Source organism: Durotheca rogersii, assembly GCF_024521655.1.
Source record: "Durotheca rogersii strain YMJ 92031201 chromosome Unknown GGS23scaffold_10, whole genome shotgun sequence".
NCBI classification, from domain to species: domain Eukaryota; kingdom Fungi; phylum Ascomycota; class Sordariomycetes; order Xylariales; family Xylariaceae; genus Durotheca; species Durotheca rogersii.
This window is the reverse complement of record NW_026251241.1, coordinates 1,012,834-1,035,745: the sequence shown is the minus strand read 5'-3', so window position 1 is coordinate 1,035,745 and position 22,912 is coordinate 1,012,834. Positions and strand designations below refer to the sequence as shown.

The window sequence follows — 22,912 nt, the reverse complement described above, 5'->3', positions numbered from 1 at the left end:
CGGCATGCCTTCATAGAGTTTTGGTTGAATCCATACGCTCATAAGTGCCCTTAACACCGTGGTTCTCGCTCATGGAGGAGAGGCCTTCGCAGGCTGAACCATCAAAACTTCCTCCGAACCTTCCGTCGCTTGGAAGACTTGCCCTCTTTTAGAGACTTGTACCTGGGAAGAACACCCGCCCCCTTGCAAGGATACCACCACGATGGCAGTGTGTCTAGGCTACCATACAGACATCTTGATTACACAAGAGAGCTTTGATAATTGCGGAAGTTTCACTGGAGAATGTAGACCTTTTGTATGGTATTTCTTTTGCAACAAGGCTTGATATTATCATCTTAGGTTCAGCTATATAATTACCTACTCCCGCGAACCACTAAGCTTCAACAACCTCGATACAGTATCTAGCTTAACCACAATACCCTGTGGGAAGGCTATTCAGAGGGCTTTTATATGTTTAACGCGAGTTTGCCATTTCCAAGCCGTTGCTATAGAGGCGCCCGTTCTCCCGACAATTCCTGACATAATACATATTGTACTTCGAGCCATTAATACCTAGAATTACGCCTTGGCTATCTGTATTGACGCTCCCGGCCTACCCCTTCGACGTCCCTGTAGGCGTTGTCAATAAAGACGGCCTGAGCGCTTCGGCTGGTGACGAAGGAAGGTTAACTCGCTACCGTGACCCAGCTCTCTCGTATTTATTGTTTCTCGCTGATGATCAATGCGTTATAATCGGTTAGGGTAGCTTTTAATATTCTCCAGTATTTGATGTTAGAATGAGATACCTAGCCCCATGTCGCAGACTCCTGATATTTTTAGTTCCCATGTTTATCACAACTGGCACGTGGCTTTAGCTTAGGCATATTGTTACACCGTATCTCGAGCCTCGTCCTAATTTTTGGCCAGCGCCTCGCCTCTAGAAGATCGGCTCCGAGTATGATAGTATCGTACCTCCCTCGCATTATAACCATATCCATATAGATTCCTGAAGGGCATACCCCTTAACCGTCATACCAAAGCCGGAAAACCAGTATTGTGGAAGCGTAGGTGTGTACGGTGCGCTCGCGACCATATTGTGAATTAAATATGTCTACTAGGAAAAGAGACATGCCATTGTGATACCACACCAACACCATAGCGCCTAGGTTTCAAATCCAGCGACCCGATATGATAAACATCACAATGGATTCAGTAAATGATGTGGCTCATAGCGATGTTTGTCTACTCAGCCTACACTCCACTCAACCGGATGTTCGCTCGTCGCCAACAGCGTAACATTTTCACCGTTTCCAAGGGCGGAACAGGTAATAGCGACACAAGAAACGAAGATAGAGCGGGAAGAAATTCCGGCTCTCGCCAGAGATCGCCCTTAACTTACAAGTCCACAAAGTCCTCGCCGTCCCTTTCCCTATGTCACGTACCGAATCAGCCCTTATAGGCCTACATCTGCAAGCCGTAGAATGTAGGCGTCTGCGTTTTACGCAACACCCTAGGGTATTACCTTTAATTAACACCTCTTAATATCGCCTCGAAAGTTTCGGAGGGGTGATGTTACCTAGCATACCTAGTCGGCATTATCGAGCTAGCTCCTGTCCACCAATAGGGACATAGGGCCCAAAGCCTAACCCGACGACTACTGATTACGTCTCCGGTCTGATATTCAGGTCCTGCGCAAGAGATGCATAGGCGGGATAAGGCCAAGTGTTAGTCTCGTCTCTCTGCTCGCAGTCGACGTTAACGAGGTCAGCCACATCTTACATTCAGGTATGACCTGACTAACTACCTAGGTATTGTTTATTTCTCTCTTTCTACCGTTTTAGCCTGCGTTGGGTATTATATTATTTCCAGGCTGGTGGCGGGGGCAAAGCAGTCACATGTTGCGCACGAGAACACATTGCCACCTTTTCCTAGAAAAGGTAGAGCCTCTGGAGCAGATCACGTGGAGAGAGGAGGATGGCCGTCTTTTACAAGGGCGTCCTTTCAGAAGCAGGTTGCAGCTGGTCATAGAACGAGGGCTGAGACTTTAATATGTGAGTCTGAGTCTGAGTCCCGGAGTCCCACCTCTGCCTACTCGTATAAGACAAGAAGCTCTCAGACTCTAGCCAATCGTCTATTAGTCTGTGGTTTCTCGTATACGATTCCCGATATTTATGACCTTGGTGTTAAACCAGGAATCACATGAACGAAAATGAGTTCAGCGTGCAGAGGGCTAGTATCTTTATTTTTAATTCTCTTTAATCTTGCACCAGATATTAAGTAATAATACCTATTTCACAGGAGTCGTAGATGACGTGGATATAATGTTACAGCACACACGTTAATAACTTATTGACACCGGAACATTCGTCGGCAACTAATATTATAGCCTCCATGGGCTTCAGATGCGTCTCATAGCATAGTAACTTTAGACATGGTGACCACTCGCCTTGGCCTAAACTTGGAGCCTCGGACATTCTCTTTTCAAGGTAACATTACGTCTCGACTGGATTAATAAATGGCTCCGGCGTTCCCAGCATTTTCCTCCATTGCGGACGTGAGAGATGAGAAATGCCCTGTGAAAACCGACGCGGGCGTATGAGGGATAGGTATTCGTTCAAATGGTAATCGCTCTGCAGCAAGTGATCTATTATCCCTCGAGGGCAAGACGTCGTAGGCTTTGTATCGGTATTTCTAATACCGAAGATTTGACGGCGCGGTCGGTTTGTACCCAAGGAGGTAGGGACCTGCCTGGAGCCGTGCTGTGCTCGCCAACGGAAGCAGGTTACATAATAGAAGCGGGTAAGGTACATTCGGTACATCCTAACCCACGTATATGTGTAGAGTAAGGTAGACGGGTACCTAGGTACCTAGGTAAGAAGTAGTAGGCACCACGTTAGGTACCTCCTGCTAACCTGCCCTAGCACGTATTCGCGAGCGTAAATTAACCCTACCGCCACCGCCTCAGCACGTATATAGGAAGTACATAGTACATGTCTGCACACACCACGATGGCAATCCCGGGTTCTGAGTAAGGCAGGGTATGGGTGGATCCGGCCCAGGCTTTGCGGCCCAAGCTTTTTTTCGGGGGCACGACGGGGTTGTGTGGGGCTCGGATGGGGAAGGAGCAGACAGCGGAGAGAACAAGGTGGAATCTGCGATGGCGGTGGAAAGGAAGAACGGAGAGGGAGGGAGACGACGAGAGGGACGGCGAGGGCGAAGAGGAGAAAAAGGGGGAGGAGGAGAGGAGAGGAGAGGGAGAGGAAAGGGGAGCAGGAGAAGGACGAGATGCCGACAAATATCCAGCAGGGTTGTACCACTGTCCGCTGCAGCAGGTGGGACGATTTGGGTTGGGTGTTGGTACCGGGAGCGCGCGAGGTACCTTGCCTTGGGTAGGCGTAGGGCGGGCGAGGACAGGTACCCCGGAACCTACGGTGCGATGCAATCGATTATTCAATTCGATTCGATGCGATGGAGCGGTCCATTGCTAGGCAAATCAGATCCGCATCCTGGGAAAGGCCCACTCCACAGCGCTCAACAGCGCCTCCACGCCTGCTTCCGTACCGAATCCCGCACCGCACCTTTCCCGCCATCGTCGTCTGTTCCCCATTTCATCTCCATCCCCCATCCTCTTCGCGAACGCCCAGCCTGACGAACAGTCGAGCGAGCAAACGACCAGGCCAGCAACCAGAGTTACGGGATACCAAGAAATCCACGCTCGCGACGAGAAGACGAAAAAAAAAACACACATACAACAACACCGCCATTTCGAACTCGGCCTAGCCCCAAAGCCCAGCCCAGCCCAGTCCGAGCCACGTTATCTTCCCATCTCGAGCCCTTTGGCGTACGACCTTTTTCGCCTCTACCTTTTTATTCACCTCCCACCGTTGCCGGCACCCATCCGACCTACTACAAAACTGGCAGACTTGTCTCGACTTGTTCTGTTGCCACCGCCGCCCCTCTCCCTCTCTCCCTTCCTCTTCCTCTCCCTCTCCCTCTCCAACCCAGCTTCGGCGATTCGACCGCACGTACGACTTGATCGTCCTCTCATCTCTCCTCCTCGAACAACCTCCCGCGCGAACCTACTTACATACGCCTTATCGGCCGCACATTGCATACATACACCTACATACTTACCTACCTACATACTTCATATTGGAACCCTTCCCTCCCGCCTGTACGTCCTCCAATACGCACATAAACACCGCCGCCACTAGCGTAGCACTATCCGAGGCTACCCCTACTTACCACTGTCCGCCGACGTCCTCCTGGGACTAGTCGACGTACCTAATTGCCCTCTGCCAGACCCTTCTAGCACTGGCTGTATAGGGTACCGAACCTTGGTTTGGTGCACCGCACGCGTCTGGGGCTCCTACCCTTGGTAATTGCATACCCCCTCTACCCGCATCGTTAGGTAAGTTTGCATTGCGAGTTGGGGTATTCTTCGCCTGCTTTGAAGTCTTCTTATCCCACCACCCACTTCCCATGTCAACCCCCTTCTCCGAACCCGCCATCTAAACCAAAAAAAGAGAGAAAAAAAGAGACTGACGGAAAAAAAAATCTCCAAATCCCAAAAATTACATTACATCCCGCCTTACTCCACCACAATCGTCCTCGTCGACCTCCGTCCATTTTACCCGTCACCCATTCACGCAGTCACTGACGGGCGCATATCCTCTTTTCCCACCACCACACAAAAAAATACCTCTCTCCCCTCTTTTATCGCCGACACGCTGACTGGACTCGGTTCCTCTCCTCCCCCCAAGTCTGTTCAGCCGTGCGTTTCCTTCCCGTCACTCGCCCCCCCCGGTGGCATTCAATCTCATCGTCTACCGAGTTCTCCAACTCACCACGCACATATACAGGTTGGGACGAAGTTATTTGTGCCTCGCTTTCTGTGCACTAGGTGTTTGTTGGGCTAGCAGCATTCTCACATAGAAGCCGTCTAGCTCCTCTGTTCTTGGGCTCACCCACCCACCCACCTGCCTCATTCTAGAATATCTACGATATCGTTTCCGTCCAACTAGGCGTCCTTCCAATCCAGCGCAAACATGGCAACGAACGGTAACCTGAACCACACCGACCAATCCCTAGCTGGCCCTACGATCGTGGCCCCCAGTACCGCCGCGCAAACCATCGAGCAATCCGGCGGCGCTGGCTCTAACAGCAACCTGGGCAAGGATGAAGTCGCCTGGTTCTTTGTTGAGCAGTACTATACCACCCTTAGCAAGAACCCGGAGAAGCTCCACGTAGGTCTCCGCCACATCTTGCGCTTGTTCACCGATCGTCCGCTGACCGTTTCTGCCAGCTATTCTATTCGAAGCGCTCTCAGTTTGTCTACGGCCTAGAGGCTGAGGTGGCCAATGTCTCTGTTGGCCGGCAGGTATGTTTCCCCTAATTATATCATATCGATCCCCTCCATTACCTGCTGACGCGTCACATTAGAACATCCAGGATCGCATCAAGCAGCTTGACCTCCAGGATTGCAAGGTCCGAGTCTCCAACGTTGATTCCCAAGCCTCCTATGACAACATTGTCATTCAAGTGATCGGCGAGACTTCCAACAAGGCCGGAGACCCCAAGAAGTTTGTCCAGACATTTGTTCTCGCCCAGCAGCCATCGGGGTACTTCGTTTTGAACGACATCCTTCGCTACATTGATGAGGAAGGCGAAGAGGAGCCCGCCGAGCTTACTCAGGATGAGCAAGTGGAGTCCAAGGTGCCGGTCGTCTCCGAAGCTAAGGAAGACTTAGAGGTGTCGTCAACCGAACCCGCGGAGACACCTGTTTCGTCCGGAACCGACGTTGCCGACAAGAAGCCGGAGGAAGTTATCATACCAGCCGCCGAGGACGTCGCCCCAGCCAATGGTGAGGTATCTACTGACACTTTTGACACTGATGTAACCGTGGTTCCCGAGGCTGTCAAACAACCGGAGACCGAGTCAGTCCCCGATGTCGAGCCAAAACCCGAAGAGCCCGCTCCCGAGGAGGCCAAAGAGGTCGAAAAGCTAGTAGAGCCAGCCCCAACGCCCGTTCAGACGCGTCCATCACCTGCACCTGTTGCTGCGCCTGTTGCCGCGCCTGTTCCTGCCCAGCCACCTAAGCCGATGACTTGGGCGAGCCGCGCCGCCGCAGCGGCCCCTCGACCTGTGGTTCCCCTCGCTGCTGCAAAGACCCCGACCCCTGCCGCCGCCCCACCAACCCGGCCTATTCCTGTTGCGGCTCCTCAACCGGCCGTCTCTCAAGCGCCTGCTCCCGCGCAAGCCCCCGAGACTCAGACTCCTGCTGCGCCAGCCAAGGACCCCTCCGCCGAATGGCAGACGGCTGGTAGCGATTCGAAACGGCAGAACCGACCTCAATCCGTCTCCGGACCCCAGCTCGAGAAGGAAAGCACCATGGGCTACGTCAAGTATGTTACTGAGAAGGTCAAGTACGATGATCTGAAAGCAGCGTTGGCCCAGCATGGCGAGTTGCTCTATTTCGATATCAACCGTTCAAAGGTTTGTTCGCCCATACTCCGTACGGCAGTGAAAAGGGTTTACCTAACAGACCCTCGCAGAATTGCGCATTTGTCGAATTCGCCACGGTGGCCGGCTACCAGGCCGCCGCCGCCGCCAGCCCGCACGTGGTTAATGGAGAGAATATCGTGGTAGAGCCCCGACGCCCTAAGGCTGCTGCCTATGGCGGCAGCAACTATACGGCGGGACGTGGCAACGGACAGAATCGCTCCGGACGCGGAGGCTTCGAGGGCCGGACCGGAAACCAGAATGGACGAGCTAATTACGGTGGCCAAGGTCGTGGTAGGGTTGGTGGCGCACCTCGGGGTAGAGGTGCTTCGCAAGCTGCCAACGCTTGAGAGTACTTGAGCGGAGGAGCTAGGTCTGGAGGGATCTCCCGTCTCGGAATCCCCTAGATGCTGAGAGTACTGCTTGATACCCTAGACAAGGGAGGGGCTGGGGGGAGGCGCGGGTTTTGGGGTTTTTAAGATTGGCGTTTCGTGGCTTGGGCACCGGTTCGCTCGGGCGTCTCCCGAGATGCCGTCCAGAGGGACTTGATCTGAGCAAGCATATGCCATTGCACGATGATCATTAGCTAATGCCACCTCTGCTTGGGGGACTTGTACATCACGATGGACGGCTGGAAAAGTTAATGCGCAATCTGCATGGAAAGGAGTGAAACGGATGTCATTGGAATTCGGGACCAGATTTGTATGAGTGTACAATACGGGCAAAGTGACCAAGACGTCTATACCCTATGTACTAGTGTAAATGTTATTGCTCAGTAATCATAACCGCCGGGTCCCAGGCCTTCAACCGCGATCGCGGCCATGACTTGGCCAAAGTGCAATTGTCTATCTTGAACATTCTGGGGGATTTTTACGGGAGGGAAGCTTGGAGGGTGAGCCGGCGTGCCGTCGCCTCACCACGGCGGCGGGGCACAAAGAAGACACCATCTTAGTAGCAGGCTGCTCGTGACCGGCCTACCTAGTCGTCTATCGCTAACGCTAGAGAGTGCTCGCCGGAGTGCTTGCGGGTATAGCCAAATCTACTAATAGACCCCTACCCCCCCCCCGGAAAGTTGACCGAGATTGCCGTCATCCACAGACGTTTGCGGAGTTACGGTGCCTGTGAGCTGCAGGATTGCTATTACGTACGTAGGTGCCCCCTTGGTATGCCATCGAGATTTGGGGCACAGAATATCGCACATCCCGTATTCGCCAAGGCACCGTACCTCCCGTCCGCGCTCACCTCGGATGTGCGCGTCCGTTCGAGAGACGGCGATTTGTGGCAGATTGAAACGGACGTCACATGTATGTAGAACAGAGAGATGAAAGCGTGCCATGTTTTTACCCCTCCACGAGCGGCAGCATAGGGTGAGCCTGGCCCGCTCGATGCTAAATAGGCGCGATTCCCTACAACAATGACCACATGCCCGCCCGATACGCCGGAACTCCGAGTCCGTGACCTACGGGACCGGCCTCGCCCGCCCCTTGCCAATCGCGAAGTCCCTGTATCTTGTAAATGTATATATACACATATCACGTACTAGACTAGGCCATGCCGTATAGCGCGCACAAATCAGCGTAGCGTAGCGTAATGTAAGGCGACGTCCCTATGAAACGAACCGACGAATCGCCTAACCATATAGGCAGGCCAGCCACCGCCGGCAAAATAGCAGCGTAGCGTGGCACACGACGGCAGACTGGCGGGGCGGAGCGAGGAGGCATCTCGCGACGGCTGCCGCGATCCTCTCCATCTCCCCTTTTTCCGGCCCTCTGGCCCCCTCGCTCACGGCGCGGCCTCAGCCATCTCGGCCTCGACGGTGCGGGTCTCGGCGGCGAGGTCGTCGACGACGTCATCGAGCATGCCGTTGGCGCCGTCGATGTCCTCGAAGACCTTGCGCAGGAGGGCGACGAGCGACTCCATCTCGGCGCGCTGCCGCCGCACGTCGTCGAAGAGCTTCGCGTTGTGCGCCTGCACCGTCTGCAGCTTGGCGTTGAGCTGCGACTGCTGCTGCGCCAGGTGCGGCGCGAGATGCGCGGCCAGGACCTGCTCCGCCGGCAGCATGTGCGGGCTTCACACCCTGGTGGTTAGCTAGAGAGGATAGAGAGGGGGGGTGGTGGGGTTGGCGGACGGGGAGGAGGGAAATGAGAGGAAAAAAAGACATAGAATAGAGAACAATATCGTATAAAGAGTAAAGTGAAAGAAAAAAAAAAAGTACAGAAGGTCATAAGAACAAGAGTAGAGGGAAAAAAGGGCAAAAAAACGTACAACACCAGGGATTCGCTGGTCGTCACCGACCCAACTACTAATCTGGCGGTATCTGGCTTATCTATGGGAGAGCGGACGGGATCCCGAGCTTTCCAGATCCTATGGTCGTACGTGGGAGAAGGCAGTGTAATGAGGGATTATAAGCGAGGGGAAGGGGAAGCGTAGGGTAGCGCTGCAGAAAAACAGGAACCTCTCCCCACTTACGGAATCGGCGCCTCGGCATCCGGGCCCGCCTCGTCCCGCCTGCGCTCCGCCTCGCTAACCAGGCTCTCCAGCTCGTTAAGCTTGGCCACCACGTTGCGACTCTGCAGCACCGAATCGAATTCTTTCTGTTTGGCGGGTGTTGGGTTAGCTTTTATAATGAGGGTCAAGAAAAGGGGGGAAAAAAGTAAAAATAAACAATAGAGAGAAACGAGAAGCAAGGGAAGAGACCTCCGCTAGAAGGGGAACATAGCACAGGTAACTATCGCGAGGAACGCAGACCGCATCTCCAGCTCGCAGGTCTCTCCCCTCACTCCCTCTCCCCTCCGCTCCCTCTCCTTCCACCGCCCCTTCCCCTTCCCCCCTTGTCCTCACTCTCCTCCCTCCCACCACAACCGCCAAAAAAAAAAGACGAAAGACGAAGAAACCAACACACGCACCTGGCACAGCTGGCCGAGGCGCTCGACCATCTGGCGCTGGACGGCGCGCAGCACGGCGGGCGCGCGCGCCGCCACCGTCGGGTAGCACGCGGCGAAGTTGTCCCAGCCGACGCGCGCCAGCGTCGCGGCGAGGCTCGAGTCGAGGACCTGGCGGAAGCGCGCGGCGCGGGGGCCGGGGGCCAGGGCGGCCGGGCGCGGGGGCAGCGGCGGCGACGGCGGCGGTGGGGGTTGCGCGCGCGGGCGCTGCTGCTGCGGCGGCGGCGGCGGCGAGGGCGCGCCGCTGGGGGACGGCATCGCGCGCGTCGGGTTCGGTCTGCTGGTCGGCTCGCGGGGTCGGGGCGGCCTACGGCAGGCGAGGCATGTATATAGTAGGTGTGGGCAGGCGGCCGGGCAGGAAAAGGTCGGTGGTGGTGGTGCGGGACACGGCGCCCGGTGCGCGTCCGTGGACGCGGTCGGGAGTCGAGAGAGAGGAACAAAGAGAGAGAAGAGAAGAAAAAAAAAAAAGGCGCGACGGCGTCAGCCGAGCGGGCGTGTGTGCCTGGGGGCAAGGCGGTAGGAGGCGGGATGTGTCGACGCCCCGCACGCGCGGTGCTGCTAAACTGGTGAATCCGTGTTGTGGTGCTGGGCTTGATCGCGGCGGTTGCCGGAGAATACGTACTTGATGTATATGCGTAGGCGCGTGGTGTCGCGATTTTGGGCTATCCCCGCCTTATCGATAAGTCGCGACCGCACGTGATGGCTCTCCCTATAGATCCTAGGGGTAGGTATCTACTCATCTACCCAATTCTCCGCCGCTGCGTACGACGTCGTATGCATTTCTTCCCTCCTATTGTCGTCCCGCGCCCCCTCGACGCATAGAGGCAGACATACACACACATGCATGATGCACGCCCAGGCCGTTGCACACCTACAACTTGTCAGCCAGGGACCTCACATGCCATCCTACCGCCTACGCAGCCAGTCACGGAGGCCTACAAGGCATGAGCGATGGTGCGTGCCTATTATCATTCTGTGATCTCCTCGTGTAGAATACATATCCCCCTATAAAGAAATGACCCGTCGGGATATCCTGAGATATTATGCATAAAACCCTCTACGACCTCGTCCGTCAAGCCGTCGCCTATAAACGTTACTCGCGTCATCAATGTCACCAGCGTCGCCGGCATCATGGTTCTCTAGTTCTCATCGAAGGTCGAGGTGCACCCAAACCGTCTTGCCTCATACATGCATGCATTTCATGGATGAGAAGAATAATATACGTCCGGACGCCAAAACACCGAGGAATGATTTTTTTCCCTTTTTTAAAAAAAAATCCTTTCAATCACCAGTACTAAGTTCCTGGCGCTTTAGCTGTAGTCCACAGTGTCGGAAGGCCGGGTGTCTCTTCTCTCGAGACGTCTCCGGCGTCTTCGGTCTGCTGCGGATGGAGCCGTCGAACCCGCTGCTCCCACAGGCCCGCTAGGTGTCGGACTCAGGCCGCCCCAATCTCCGTGGCTTTCTGCACCGCCGGTAACGGTAGACATGGTTGGTGGCGCCATCGGCGTCGTCCCCGAAGGACCGGGCTGGCCCGAGTAGTAAGCCGAGTCCTTACCCGCCCGCCTGCCTTGCATGGTAGGTGTTGGCGGGGATGGTGGCGACGGCGGTGATAGCTCGCCAACTAACCGCTCAGCCGCGGCTTCGTCTGCGGTTCTATGGGAGCTGGAATCGCGCCGGTATCGCCTACTAGGCGCTTCACTGTCGGAGAGAGTGCTTACGGAGTTCGACCTTCTTCGATGGTCACGTCGAGTCGCCACCGCTTCTTCCTCGGTGAGCCGGCGCAGTGTTATGTTTCTATCCCGATCGTCGTGGTATCGCAGTTTAACGCTAACGGGCTGGCTGGAAACCTGACTACGCTCCCTCCGCTGCCGCTCGTCTTCGTCCGCGGTGAAGCCTGTAGTGTTGGTACCGGCCGCGAGTGCCGACTTTTCGGCTCCCACTCGAAGCCGAGACGGGGGAAGCCCCTGGAGTCCACCACCGGTAGACGCGTAAGACTCGCTGTCGGATTCCGAGTGCGGGCGGAGTATACCGCGTGGATCCGCAGGCATAGGCGGCATCGAAACCGGATCCGTGATAGCACCACTCTTCGACCGCGATCTTGATCGTGAGTGCGAATGTGAACTCGGGCCCGGGACCGGCGCTGCCGGCGCTTTTCCAGCGCCGAGGGGTGGCATCGGTGGCCCGCTAACGCTAGTTCCGAGCGGGCGAGTTTCCAGCATCGAGGATTCCGATTCGAAGTACGACGTAGCCGTTAGGGCAGACGATGGTGGCGGTCGCTGCCGCGGGGGCTTTTTCGGCGACTTTGATGGTGAACTATAACCATCTCCAGTGTATTTTGATCCGCGCTGCCCATCCCGCCTCTCCTCCTCCAACCTCCGCCGCTCGTCCTCTTTCTCATCGTGTCCGTCCTTCGCCTTCTTAGCTAACCAACCTAGACCGAGCATAGCGAGGAAACCTTTGCCGGTGCTCTTGCTTTCTTCTTCTTCCACAGTCCGTCGCCTAGACGGACTCACGTATGACGAGTAGTCCGTATAGTCTGTATAATCCGTACCAGCCGGTGGTCGAGGGCGCAACGGGCGCGGCGTCATTGGCTCTGTGCCGCTAAGAAGTGTCGTGGCAGCATGGTTCCTAGGTGTGTGAGGCCTTCGGCCGTCGTGGAGCTCCGTTCGGTCGTCACTGAACTCGCTCTCCGTATACTGATCGGTAATTGGTTTCCGGTATGTCCGAGATCCGGCAGGCTTGGTAGATCGACTAGGTGTGTCTGTTGCGACGGCCGAGTACTCTTCATCATATCTTCGCCTTTCTCTTCTGTCTCGAGCTCCTTTAACAAGGGCTCCAGCACCGAGCAGACCAGCTATGTTGAAGAGCCAATTCGATACGCCGCCCTCGCGGCGGTCGGTTCTTTCGGATATTTTTTCGTCGTCGAAGTAGCTTGCCGAGCCCCTCCGAGAAGAAACCACCTCGGGGCCCCGAGCGCGGCTCCTTGCTTGGGATCCGGTGCCGCTTTGGCTCTGGTCTAGGTCACGATCCTTTCTCCTCCGCGCCCACGTCCAGAGACCGGCTCCTATTGCCAGCGGGGCAAGCAGCCCCATCCCACGTCCGGACTTGGATTCCGATGCCGTGACCCCACCTTCAGAGCGTCCACCGTGGATCATCAGGTCCTCGCGATCGCGTTCGCCTTCCTGCCTCCAGCTGAGGACGAAATATATCAAAAGCAAGATGGCCATCCATACGGCATACAGAATGAAGGTATACAAAGGAGACCCGTAGAGCGTAAGCCCAAGAGGAACCTGCACAATGCCTAAGATTGCGATCACTCTCCCGAGCCATCGATGGAGCATGAGCCTGAGCGACTTGCTGCGGATATTCTTGACCAGGCGACCACCAATGATCTGAACCATAATCATGGTATATATGGCCACTCCGATGCCATGGTGGGGGTTTGTCAAGCTCCGCCTTGGTCCCACGGCGAACCATCCCAGTATAAATAAGGCAGTGGAAAGCAGCATGGCGAGAACGTGTAGGTATGCGTGCAGCACGATGGGGGAGCCGTACGGCCTGAATCTCGCATACATGACGGCGGTCGGTATGATAAAGAGGAAGGTGATGACGGCGAGAACGCCGTGAACGGTGATCAATTGGTGGTATTGCTCCACCGTCGAGAAACGGTTGCCCATACCTAGTAGGTGTTAGGTCACAAGTATAGCGATAGGGTTGGTCGCGGATTAGGGCGCGGGTCGAGCTTACCATTGTATCGCATAGTGTCAATGTTCAGCCCTTGGAGATTGGGTAGCAGGAAGGTATTCTTGGAGAAGTCCCAGGTCCCATCTCCCACCACCAGCGTGTCCGATTCATAAGTCGCCGACCCAGGCGCAGATAGACCGTTGGCCGCAGCCATCTTAGCGAAAGTGCCTGCTGCCGAATCGCTCAATCTGTCTAGTTAGAGGGCGCGCCCGGGGAATGTGGCAGGAATGCGGAATGACGAAAGGCTCAAAGGTGCCGGAATACGGGATGCATCTGTCGTAAGCGGCACGAACCAATCGTCGGTGAAGCAGGAGGGCGCGGCCGATAGGTATGTGTGCGTCCGGACCTGAGAAAAGGCGCACAAGGGTGATCGATTGTGTCTTAGGTGTGGATTCCGAGACCTCAGAGGCCCAACATCAAGAGAGTTGGGGATCAAGGGGAAGCAGAGAGTTGTCCCTGCCAGTTCGAAGGCGGGATGGGACCATGTGGATGTGTTTATGGGTATGGGACGGACGAGAGACGAAGCAGAAAAAGACGGCGGGACGGTGGAAGAGGCGGAAATCCTGAGTGACATGGCACTGCAGGCGTATATGCATAGAAAAGTGCGAGCCGCCGCCATCTGGCAGGGGTCCCAAAAGCTGAAGAGCTGGCATTGGGTTGTTTTCACCGACGGGTTGCGGGGTGACGAGAGCAGGACTTGGCTCCACTGACACCGGATCTGGTAAGGGTAGGGCACGTACTTTGGGTACGCAGCAGGTAATCCGGTAACGGTAACGCAATTACCTACATAATGCATATAACGGCTTAACCTTATCCCTTAGTCAGGTGCCTATCCGTCTCCTTATGAGAATAGAGCAATGTACCTAGGTACCTACCTTGGGGATGCCTCATGCATATAGTAGAATATACCTACCTAGGTACCTAGGTAGTATCTACCTTATGTGTACTCATAGATTTGGTACTTGAGTTGAGTACGTGGATGAGGCCTAATACAGTATAGTATACCAGGTAGGTACCTACACCTAGGATGTACCTACCTATCTAGGTAAGTACCTAAAGCAAGTACAGGTACATGGTCAGCCAACCAGACACCGCCAGAATTGGCGATGGAGATGAGACCCCAAGCTCAGGTCCGGTCCAGTGGATCAGGTCCGTTCCACGTGGGGGCTTCCGTACCGGCTTTCTCTTGCTCCAGCTCGTCAGAGGGCAGCTAACTAGGGCTCCGCTTATCCTACTATGTCAAAATGGCCATGACCCTCTATGCTCTTTTTACTCCCTTCCGTCCTCTTCCAACTTCCCATGCCGAGTCCTGTCCTGTCCAGCATGCTGCTCCCTCTATGTTGTCATATTCCCAACAGCCATCTATAGTCTGCGATAACCAGCGACCATGCCCGCCGTGCCTACCATCCGATTAACATTCCTCTACCCTCACCTCTTCCGGGCCGCCCGCTTTGGCGAATCTTCGGCCCAGAGGGCGAAGCTCCGATGTCGCAAATCCTCGAGTAGCTCGAAGCCGCCCCTAGCGGCCGCCACCTTTTCAACTTCGACTTCGGTCAAGCATGCCGTCTTCGAGAGGCATGGCACCGCCGTCGAACCGCTACCTGTCCCGCCAGCCGCCGCCAAAACACCCCCTCAGGGGCCAACCCCCGTTCAGCCAAAGCCATCCAACTCCGCATCGACCAACAACAAGAGCGCGACAAATCAGGAGAAGGAGGTAGCACCAGAGCCCAAAAATGCAGAGAAAGCGAAAACGCAAGAACCCGCTGGGAACGCGGCCATTCCACAGGCGGCCTCCTCTGGCTCCTCGTCCGTAAACCCACAACAGGTCGCAACCGAAGCCAAGATACAAGAGAGCGGTCCAATGAAAGCCGTTTTACACACGCCGCCGCTTGAGTCGTCGCATCATCCGCACCTGTCGACACCGCCTTACGTCCACCACTTCGACACCTATACGCTAGTGAAGCAGCTGACGGACAGTGGGTACACGCAGGCTCAGGCCATCACGGCCATGAAAGCCATCAGGGTACTATTGGCCCAAAATATGGCTGTCGCTCGAGATGGGCTGGTTAGCAAGAGCAACGTCGACAACGTGGGTGTACCCCCCCTGTCCTCCAACCCGAAACCCGAACCAAGATCCCAACCGTCCGCAGTACCCTGACCTGGCACCTAGGAAACTTATCTCTTTCGTGCGGCTTGCTCGGAACTGAGCGCCGAAGTGAAGAACAACAGGAGAACAGCTGATGAGACGACACGTCAGCAACGGACGCAGCTGCAGCATGAGGTCGACATCGTGACCCAGCGAATGACTCAAGACCTGATGACGCTGAAGGACGACGTCAAAGGCATGTTTAACGACCGCCGGATGAACGTGAGAGAGGAGCAGAGGACTATGGAGAGCGCCGTTCGTCACCACTCCACCACGTCTCTTTTTTTTTTTTTCTCGGCTTCGCTATCGCACCTCGCTAACCCCACAATACAGATTCAACGGCTGAACTTGAAGATCGGTGTCGCTCTCAACAGCGACTCGAGGTCCGATATCGAAGGGCTACGGTGGGTGCTCATCCGCCGCTCGGTGCTCGGCATCCTGTTCATGGCCGTCCTGACGCTCGGGTCCCTCCGGTATGCGACGTACGTCAAGCACGAGCGGCAGAAGGAGATGGACGAGGCGGCCCGCCGCGCCGAGAGGCTTAGGCGGAACGTTGGGCGCGAGGACCACGCTCCCCCTGTCGACGCGGCCGAGATCCTGGCGGCCAACTAGAGCCGGATACCTCCTGGAGAGGAGCGGCTCGGACGGGAGAACAAGGCAACGCCAAGGGGCGCGGGGAAAGCGCGGCAGGCGGTCGGTTGTAGGCGGCATAGCATTAGCATCGTTTCTTGTGGGTGCGAACATATATACAACTAGCAGCAGCTTTTTGGATAGCGAATCCGGGAAGTAAAGTTGACGTGAAGGCTCTAGGGCAGGTACGAAGAAAATGTTTATTTATCCTAGGCTTCTAAGCGCCTTAGACACGCGCATAACGCCCAGCGCCTAACCCGTATGACCAGAGGTATATATATAGGTATGCAGATTCAACCCAGCCACGACGTTTCTTTTGTTTCTCCCGTGTAGACCTATTCCTAGCTTGCAAGCCTCCTCCCACTTCTCCATTCTCTAATCTCTGTCCCGGTCCCGACCCCGGTCCTCCGGCGCGGGCGCGGGCGGCTCCCTCTCGCGCTCGACGGCCTTGCGCAGGCGCTCCTCCTGGCGCTTCCAGTGGCCGCCCTCCTCGTAGTCCTTGCTGATGCGGAGGGCGTTGCGCAGGCGCTCGCTCTCCTTGATCTTGGCGTCGGCCAGCTCGTGGACCTGGTGCGCCTTGAGCTGCCGGCGCGGCGCGCCGTCCACCGCCGGGTCGCGGACCCGGCCCTTGCCCCCCGCCGCCTGCTTCGCTTGCAGCTCCGTCCGCAGCGCCGCGCACTGCTTGTCGATCTCGTCCTCGTCGATCCTGCGCGCGGGCCCCGGGTTAGTCTGGAGGTTTCCGGGGGTGGGAAATGCATATCGATAAATATATACGCGTGGGTAGGTGCACAGACAGATGGAGGGGGGTAGGGAGGGAGGGAGGAACGCACCCTTCGTCCTCGAGCCGGTCGCGCAGCTCAAAGACCTTGACCTCGACCTCGCGCTTGCGCTCGTGCTCGAGGATCTCGCGGTCCGGCTGGCGCTGGCGGTGCTTCAGGCTGTCGAGGTCGCGCGAGTGGTACGGCGCGGCGCGGTCGCGCGGCCGCAGGTGCGCCAGGTTCCGCTGGACATAGCCCGAGGTGCCGCTGCCGCGCGGCGTCGAGAGCCCGACGTTGTCGGACATGGCGGGTCGGTCTGGTGCGTTTGCTCGGGCTCGGGGCTTCTGTCTTGTTTCGGCTTGTCTCTTTCTGGGGCGCTGGCTGCTCTCGTATCCCCGGCGGTTAGTAGGTAGGTAGATGGATGGCCAAGAAGGGGCGGCCAGGCCGAGTAAGGGGTAAGGACGGGAGGTGATGATAGCTCTGGGCTGAGGCGGAAGGGTTGGGTTGGCGAAGGTATGTAAGTATCAACATTCGGGAGGTTATGTAGCCTCGATCAAGTAAACCCTGGTCAAGGTGAGAGGCGGTAACGGGGTTATCCACTGAGGGCCCGGTAGTGGTAGGTACATTAGGTACCTAAGGTACCTGTAAGACGATGTATGCACAACACCATCATAAGTGCACCCCATGTATGCATAAATGCAAGTATCTAGCGATGGTCCGCCCTCTCGCCCCGCCATCCCATCCCTTCCTGGTAACAGGCGTGCCCCGCCATGTGTAAAGGTACCTCAGGGTAGCTATGAGTCGCAAGGTATGAGTCGAACTTCCAACCCCCTGGACTCTCTCTGGCCACTCCTCTCGAACGCCATTATTCTCCTCGTTACTCACTTCCATTACCTGCATACGTCAACTTGCTATATGTTTGTAGGATAGTCTGAAAATACAAGGACCAAGAGGCCGGCGTCTGCTTGGTACAAATATCCGTGGCCAGGCGGCATATAGAAGATGCCGGCGTTCACCAGCAACACCCGGTCGTCCTCGGCCGCGGAAAGCTCCTCGCTGCAGTTCCCCCCCATCACTAGGGACCATATCCTAAATTGTTCCTACGACTCCTGGTTCCCCAAGTCCGTAACCCCCCCCCCTCCCCTCCTACGACCTGCCGCAGAGGTTGCTAACGAGATGCAAGATACCGCACGTCGTGTATCAAGTCGCGTATAATCCCACTGTCGCCCGAGTTCGTAGAGTACCTTCGCGAGGATGGCATCGTCCTAGCCGACGATGACGGAGCGGAGCCCGAAGATGACGAGTGGGAATCTGCGCCCTCGACTTTCCGGCCGCCCGTTGAGGAGGCCGATTCCGAATCCGACAGCGACGAGGAGGAGGAGGCTCCGAGGCTCCCGCCGAATCAGAGGTTCCCCGAGCTGCACCAGACCATCCAAGACAAGATCGCGGAGCTAGGCGGCGCGGTGGCACCGAAGCTAAACTGGACAGCGCCGAAGGATGCGGCCTGGATATCGCCGCACCAGAACACGATCAAGTGCACATGCCCCAACGACATTTATCTGTTGTTGAAGAGCTCTAATTTTATCACGTACGATCTGGAGCACGCATTCGATGACTGCACGATCCCCGTCGCTGTCACTACCACCGCCACTACTACTATTAACAACGGCAACAACGGCAGTAGGAATAGCACCTCCTCCGGTAGAGACGGCAACGGTAACAGCAATGCCAGCAGCATGCCGTCCTTCAAGCCGGTCTTAGTGCTGCGGTCGTACTTCAACCCGCACACGGCGATGGAGTTCCGCTGCTTCGTAAAGCACCGAAACCTGATCGCCATCTCCCAGCGCGACCTGCACTACTACGAATTCCTCGCGTCGCTGCGGCCCGCCATCGTCGGGCGCATCGCCCAGCTGTTCAACCACAAGCTGCGGTACACCTTCCCGGACGGCAGCTTCGTCTTCGACGTGTACCTCCCCGAGAGCAACGAGGGGGAGGAGGGCCCGCTGAGCCGCGCGCGCCTCATCGACATCAACTCCTGGGCGCCGCACACCGACAGCCTGCTGTTCGACTGGGCCGAGCTGCTCGCGACCGAGGTCCCGGGGCCGGTGCTCGGCGTCGTCGGCAGCGAGGCGGGTAGCAGCAGCGATGAAGAGGACGAAGACGAGGACGAGGATTTCGTCCCAGAGCTGCGACTCGTCGAGCGCGAGGACCCGGCGGCGCTCAACTTCAGCGTGCCGCAGTACTCCGCCCACAAGCTGCCCAAGGACGTGGTCGACGCAAGCGCGGCCGGCGAGGGTGGCATGCGCGACTTCGCGCGGAAGTGGCGCGAGATGCTCGACTACCGCCGGGACGTGGCGAGCTGGGAGCTCGACGGCAAGGAGGAGGCGAAGAAGTAGGCATGGGCGCAGCAGACAAGCCGAGGGTGAAGTTGACGGAGTAGGGAGAGGAGACTGGGGGAGGAGAGAGAAGGGGAGAAATCGAGCAGTGCCAGACGTCTTCTAAGGCTGGATGACCGCTCCGCCTGGTACCTTTAGAATAGAACTCGTTACTCGTGAGAGCGAATCTCCTTGCCCTGCTAGGGACGACGAGCAGCCATTCATTCGGCCCTTCAAACTCCCGAACCACTCCCCCGACCACATGCGAGAATCAGTGCGCCGGGCGCGACTTAGAACGGTGGATACCTAACTCGTCGTAGCGACTACCGGGCGGCAACCATGTCCTTCGCGATAACGACGTGCCTCCTTGGCTAGATCGAGACGGGGAGGGCGAAGGCGTGATCCAGTGTTGCGGAAGGGAAAGAGGAGGGGGGCTACCTGATGCGGTGCTACGGGTACATTACCATCTGCGTATTCAAAGCTGCACAGTGAGATTGAGGGGGGAGACAGGAACCAGTCGCATTGCGACAGACGCCAGGGACGCCCAAGCAGCTAGGTATTCCCTAGTTATGTTGCTGCGAAGGGCGCCAACTCGGGCGACGAAACCTCGTCAAAACGCACGCGGGACTTCGATGACAATGGGAACGTAGGGATTTCGTGATGCCTCCTCGCCGGGAGCTAGTAGCCAAATACCTCATAACCTAAAAAGAATAGAAATAAAACCTGCATCACATGCCGCATGATCGTGTCTGCCTCTGCCTTCGTAACATCGTTCCCCGCAGCTCCCCCGACCCCTCCTCATCCAGCCGCACCGACGACCCCCAACCAGAAACAGTCCCTCCAAACTATGCGCCGCCTCCGAGGGCGCGCTGCCCCACCACAAGTCGTGTGGGCAGCCGCAGCAGTAGCCCCGCCAGCGCCTCACATGACCACGCAGCAATCGCCGAGCTTGCGCACGAACCGCGACACCAGACGCTCGAGCTCGTCGGGCCGGTGGTCCTCCTCCGGCGGCGGCGGCTGGTGGTGGTGGTGGGATGGGCGGTGCGGCTGCGGTTGCTGGTGGGGGTGATGGTGGCCCTCGCTCGGGCGGTCGTGGCCGCCGTGCGGGGGCGGCACGGCCTCGCCGCCCTGGAGGTTGACTGCGCGCGCGGGGGGCGGTGTCAGCTGGCGGGCGGGTCAGGAGAGGAAAGGGGTGGGGGGAGGGAGAAGACGCACCGTAGAGCCGGCCGGCGTTGTCCTCGGTCGCGAACTTCAGGCCCAGCTCGCGGCACACCTGCTCGACGCGCGGCTTGAGCTTCTGCACGCGGTTGGCGCTGTGGTTGCCCTTGCCGACGATGCTGTGCGAGGGGGGGCGCCGGCGGGCGAGAGTAAGCGAGCGGTTCTTCATCGGCGCCGCGAGCAGGGGGGGAGGCGGGGGAGAAGGGGTGGGGGAGCCGAGACTGCTAGGTTGGGCAGATAGGTCCGGGACACGGTCACGGCCTGGGGAGAGGGAACGAAGGGGGGGAAGGTCCCGGCTTCACGTACACGTGGAGGTGCGTCTGGCCGTGCTCCTGGGCGTAGCGGATGCGGCGCTCGAGGATCTCCTCGGCCTCCTCGACGAACTGGCCGTGCAGGTCGATGGTGTCCTCGTCGACGCGGCCCGGCGCGTTGTTCTCGCGGAAGATGTACTCGCTCGCCTGGCGGTTGTACTCGTCCATCGCGGCCGCGTGCCGTTTGCCCTGGTTGCTCAGCTCCTTGGCCTCGGCGCCGTCGCCGCGCTCGTACGCCTGGTGCGCCTGTCGTGCCGTTGCCAGGTGGCGGCAGTTGGCCGCCGCCCCCCCGTCGCGTTAGCGAGTGCTCTTTGTCCTCCCGCCATCATGTATTTTATTTTCCATCCTGGTGATGTCACGATAAAGACGAAGGGGGGTGGAGGGCGCGGATCGAGCGGACGGTCGCGAGGCGAAGGGTCAATTTACGAGATCGAAAGAGGAGGGGAGCAAGGAGGCGCAATATGACGATGGGGGAGTGGCCGCACGGGCGAGCGGGTGAGTAAGCGAGACAAGCGAGGAAAGAGGGAACAGGCATACCCGATCGAAACAGCTGTTCCGCTTCGCGGCCTCCTCCCGCGCTAAGCCCCGGAGCCGGTCATATTCGGCTTCGGCCTCGAGGCTGGGGCGGTGGTTGAAGACTATGGCGTGGTTAATTCATCGACTTGGCGCGGGACCGCCCACGGAAATAAAACAAAAAAGGAAAAAACCCAGATGGCCAGGATACATGCGAACGGAATCCGGTGCCGTAGGCACTGCGTCACCCGATCCCCAAGCCGCAGAAGGATGATGGAGGGATGGTTTGACGTATTGATACCGTATGGGGTAGCATAGCAGTAGCGGCGGCAGTGCCAGCAGCAGTAGTAATCGTGACAGCAACACGAGGGCCACGCGAATCGTACGTACCTTCACCTCCCAGTCGAGTCAGGGGAATGGCCATTTTTGATTCAATCGGTCAAGTGTATTACCACGAGAGCAGATGCCGTCTCGCGCTACGTGCAAGTATGGTGCCAGGTGCGAATCGGTGTCGGGTGGTTTTCTTCAGACTGACACACGCAACGGGCATATACGCGCGATGGCACGCATCGGCAACAAGGTCGAAAAACAGCGGATGTGAGCCGGGAGCCGCAAGCCCCGAGACGAAGCTGAGGGTGTCTTTTGGGGGCGTCTTTCTTTTTCCTTTCTTTTTTTGTTTTTTGGTGAGGTGACTAGGGATGCATGAGAGGATCTGCGGCTCGCCCACTGGCGCCGCCCCTGGCCGCTCAGGTGGCTGGGAAGAAAGGCTTGTTTCTCTCGAAATTTCACTGAGACTTTGGATCGCAGCCCGCGAATCATCGGGTTACCGTTAGCACAGTACTCAGTGAGCCTCTGGGATCGTTGCGGCTTTGTCCGTATATACATGCATACATCATATGTCTCGACATATGGACGTGCCTATGTACGTGTGTAGACGAACGCGACGCCCGCCGTCGACCCGACGGGTCTTTCGTGACTCGCATGCTGAAGGATTGTGCGCTGTGGCCAGGCCGAGCAAATGGGGGCGATCTGTTTGACGCCGTGCCTGAGGCAGGTAGGCTGTTGATTCAGCTGGTAAGAGAGATACACGCTATCCCATAGTATGCACATACGCGATCTTGGCGGCTGTGTGGGATGGGATATGGAGAAGTGGGTATATTAGTACACGTACGCACATACATACCACCCAACGTCGTACGTATAGTACATATATAGCTGTGTAAGGACTACAGGTAACCAACCCCGTCGAGGTATCAAGGGTTTCTAGAAGGGTTCGAGACGTGGAATTCTGGGCAGGACCCGGGGGACCAGAAGTTGCCTTCCATCGAAGCCGGTAATCGTGTCAGCACCACTATGCGCGTGAAATCATTGAGAGCGACGGGACGGAGATTCGAGTATGTATCCGTGCTAGGCGCCTCGACTCCACTTGGGGAGGGCGACTAGGTCGTTAGATAGATCCGTCCAGACCGTCCCTCTCCTGAGCCGTTCAACTCTCCAAGCCAGCTACTGCGTAGTAGGTGCAGCCCGCGCTCTCGTGGGACCCGATGCTAAAGGGCCAGCTTGGGTCGGACCCTCGCTGAGCGAGAAGGGGGGATGGGATGGTGCCATCTAGCCGCAATGGCGCAAATTGCAACCTCGGAGAGATGGTATACACGTACTTGTTGGCTGGCCCTCTCTCCCTACCCAAGTGTGCTAAGCTTAAAATAGGAGACAAATAGTCCTCGTTTCCTGGTAGGGGAGACGAACGAACGGGTCCAAACCGGACCCTGGACGAGGCCGGGCTCGCGACCCGGCC

General features: G+C 57.2%; 7 protein-coding genes across 7 annotated transcripts; 3 read left to right on the top strand and 4 right to left on the bottom strand.

Annotated features, from left to right (window-relative positions):
* Positions 1-5,027: 5,027 nt before the first annotated feature.
* Positions 5,028-6,830, top strand: GGS23DRAFT_605263 (uncharacterized protein; the record flags this gene model as incomplete). Its single annotated transcript, XM_051519725.1, has 4 exons — positions 5,028-5,225; positions 5,285-5,359; positions 5,422-6,474; positions 6,534-6,830. The coding sequence occupies 4 exons, from the start codon at positions 5,028-5,030 to the stop codon at positions 6,828-6,830; spliced, it is 1,623 nt and encodes a 540-aa protein (XP_051371943.1).
* A 968-nt stretch (positions 6,831-7,798) lies between these two features.
* GGS23DRAFT_609763 (Nnf1-domain-containing protein) lies at positions 7,799-10,118 on the bottom strand. The gene is made up of 3 exons (XM_051520288.1): positions 9,387-10,118; positions 8,950-9,074; positions 7,799-8,548 (listed from the first exon to the last, which is right to left on the bottom strand). The coding sequence occupies exons 1-3, from the start codon at positions 9,678-9,680 to the stop codon at positions 8,263-8,265; spliced, it is 705 nt and encodes a 234-aa protein (XP_051371942.1). The 5' UTR covers positions 9,681-10,118; the 3' UTR covers positions 7,799-8,262.
* Positions 10,119-10,726: 608 nt separating this feature from the next.
* GGS23DRAFT_59703 (uncharacterized protein) lies at positions 10,727-13,451 on the bottom strand. Its single transcript, XM_051518560.1, has 2 exons — positions 13,170-13,451; positions 10,727-13,101 (listed from the first exon to the last, which is right to left on the bottom strand). Exons 1-2 carry the CDS (start codon positions 13,318-13,320, stop codon positions 10,733-10,735), a joined length of 2,520 nt encoding a protein of 839 aa, XP_051371941.1. The 5' UTR covers positions 13,321-13,451; the 3' UTR covers positions 10,727-10,732.
* A 783-nt stretch (positions 13,452-14,234) lies between these two features.
* Positions 14,235-15,668, top strand: GGS23DRAFT_568833 (uncharacterized protein; the record flags this gene model as incomplete). Its single annotated transcript, XM_051516419.1, has 2 exons — positions 14,235-15,255; positions 15,337-15,668. Coding segments are annotated over exons 1-2 (998 nt in total), but the record flags the coding sequence as incomplete, so codon positions are not given.
* A 649-nt stretch (positions 15,669-16,317) lies between these two features.
* GGS23DRAFT_605260 (cwf21-domain-containing protein) lies at positions 16,318-17,005 on the bottom strand (the record flags this gene model as incomplete). The annotated part of the gene is made up of 2 exons (XM_051519724.1): positions 16,318-16,648; positions 16,773-17,005. The coding sequence occupies 2 exons, from the start codon at positions 17,003-17,005 to the stop codon at positions 16,318-16,320; spliced, it is 564 nt and encodes a 187-aa protein (XP_051371939.1).
* Positions 17,006-17,457: 452 nt separating this feature from the next.
* On the top strand, positions 17,458-19,452 carry GGS23DRAFT_59609 (D123-domain-containing protein). Its single transcript, XM_051518427.1, has 2 exons — positions 17,458-17,821; positions 17,884-19,452. Exons 1-2 carry the CDS (start codon positions 17,703-17,705, stop codon positions 19,094-19,096), a joined length of 1,332 nt encoding a protein of 443 aa, XP_051371938.1. The 5' UTR covers positions 17,458-17,702; the 3' UTR covers positions 19,097-19,452.
* Positions 19,453-19,996: 544 nt separating this feature from the next.
* GGS23DRAFT_596991 (Smr domain protein) lies at positions 19,997-21,541 on the bottom strand (the record flags this gene model as incomplete). The annotated part of the gene is made up of 5 exons (XM_051518554.1): positions 19,997-20,214; positions 20,291-20,517; positions 20,600-20,850; positions 21,142-21,242; positions 21,508-21,541. The coding sequence occupies 5 exons, from the start codon at positions 21,539-21,541 to the stop codon at positions 19,997-19,999; spliced, it is 831 nt and encodes a 276-aa protein (XP_051371937.1).
* Between the last annotated feature and the right edge of the window lie 1,371 nt (positions 21,542-22,912).

Coding starts and splice junctions, on each gene's coding strand:
- GGS23DRAFT_609763 (XM_051520288.1), bottom strand. CDS start 9,680: ATGCCGTCCCCCAGCGGCGCGCCCTCGCCGCCGCCGCCGCCGCAGCAG. Junction 9,075..9,386: donor GCCTCGGCCAGCTGTGCCAG/GTGCGTGTGTTG, acceptor CCCGCCAAACAG/AAAGAATTCGATTCGGTGCT. Junction 8,549..8,949: donor GATGCCGAGGCGCCGATTCC/GTAAGTGGGGAG, acceptor CAGGGTGTGAAG/CCCGCACATGCTGCCGGCGG.
- GGS23DRAFT_59703 (XM_051518560.1), bottom strand. CDS start 13,320: ATGGCTGCGGCCAACGGTCTATCTGCGCCTGGGTCGGCGACTTATGAA. Junction 13,102..13,169: donor TGACACTATGCGATACAATG/GTAAGCTCGACC, acceptor AACACCTACTAG/GTATGGGCAACCGTTTCTCG.
- GGS23DRAFT_59609 (XM_051518427.1), top strand. CDS start 17,703: ATGCCGGCGTTCACCAGCAACACCCGGTCGTCCTCGGCCGCGGAAAGC. Junction 17,822..17,883: donor TACGACTCCTGGTTCCCCAA/GTCCGTAACCCC, acceptor ACGAGATGCAAG/ATACCGCACGTCGTGTATCA.